General features: G+C 29.3%; 1 protein-coding gene across 1 annotated transcript in view; it reads right to left on the minus strand.

The window, feature by feature from the left end:
- LOC111732435 (NKG2-A/NKG2-B type II integral membrane protein-like) overlaps positions 1 to 1622 on the minus strand; it is a 14058-nt gene that overhangs the window by 11490 nt on the left and 946 nt on the right. The window contains exon 4 of the mRNA XM_023524291.1: positions 1314 to 1432. Coding sequence (XP_023380059.1) covers positions 1314 to 1432 — 119 coding nt within the window. The remainder of the gene's footprint in view (positions 1 to 1313; positions 1433 to 1622) is intronic.

Here is a 1622-nt window from a genome sequence, read left to right on the forward strand (position 1 = left end):
ACACAAGCAACAGTATCCCCTCTAACTCATGTCCTGATTGTAATGAACAAAACTACTTTTTTAGAAGAGTAAAGTTATTTGTCTCATAGTATAGCCGGAGGAAATTCCAGCCAAATAGCAACAATGGATATGATGATTTGAAATGAATATTTCTTCATATTGTTGCGTAAGAAGGAACATTCTCCTATAATTATTATTTATGAATATCTATTACCCAATATTATAATTTCTTTTCCAAAAAAACTATTACTATTTTAATCTACCCTGAGTTAGAGGCAAAGTATAAACTACTAATATCAGAAGTTTGAAAACCATTCTGTACCTTTCTGGATTCCTGTTACCAAGGAGGAATTATTCTGCTCTGGGATTAAGATAGCTAAAAAAATACACAAAGTAATTAGTACTAAAAAAACAATATTTTCAACAATCTAAATGAATCATAACACTTTTTGTTTCTTACTCTGAAATTTGACATGTTTAGGATTACAATAATCTGGGATAAAGCTGACTGTACAAAGAAAAATTAATAAAGTAATAAAAGAGTTTGGAGGAAACATTCTCTTATAATCATTATTTATGAATATCTATTACCCAATTATCATAATTCATTTTCAAAAAAACTATTACCATTTTAATCTGTGCTGAGTTAGAGACAAAGTATAAATTACTAATATCAGAAGTTTGAAAACCATTCTGTATCTTTCTGGATTCTTGTTACCAAGGAGGAATTATTCTGCTCTAGTATTAGGGAAGCTAAAAAAAGAAACCAGAAGTAATTCTTATAACATGATATTTTAAATAATCTAGATAGGTTATAATACATTTTGACTTTGACTTTGAAATTTGATGTATTGTTTAAGATGAGAATAATCTGGGATAAAGTTGATTTTATCAAGAAAAATTAATGAAATAATAAAAGGAAAAAACATTTCAAAAGCTGCAAGAAAAATTAATGAAATAATAAAAGGAAAAAACATTTCAAAAGCTGCAAGAAAAAACTACACTATCTTTTACAATATTTGATTTAATCAATCTTAACAAATAATCTCTATTTTTCAATACTTTCATCTCCTAAGTATTTCTTTGATCTATGAAATCAGAATATGTATGTATATATGTACACGTATTCATAAAATACTTTCTGCAGTCATTCTGACATTTAAACCTTGGACGATTTCAGAAAAACATTTCACAATTAGTTTAAAAGCATACATTAAAATTAGAGGTCTATTCATCACATCAATAAGTGATTAGAGGCACCGATGATTATTGAAGTGAAAAGTATCCATAAAATCTTTCAAAAAATTACTTACGAGGAATAAAATGCATCATTCTTACTACAACGTACAAGACAAGACAGAAAACTCCCAGGATGCCAGCAATGAGCTTCTCTGGAGGTGATGGCAAAGCTGCACGGAGAGAAATGGGAACACTGAGAAAGGACAGAAGGGGACAGTTGCTTACACAGTTTACACACAGAGAACCCACACGCACAGGGAATCATATATATAAACTTGGACTCCAAACACAGATTACCATTGTAACCTTCCTCTCAGAATATATCATTGAATTTTGAGGAAATATAATGCTTCATGAGTTGTTGATCAAAAATTATACCTTAT

The sequence above is a fragment of the Pteropus vampyrus genome, unplaced genomic scaffold (genome assembly GCF_000151845.1).
Source record: "Pteropus vampyrus isolate Shadow unplaced genomic scaffold, Pvam_2.0 Scaffold460, whole genome shotgun sequence".
NCBI lineage: Eukaryota > Metazoa > Chordata > Mammalia > Chiroptera > Pteropodidae > Pteropus > Pteropus vampyrus.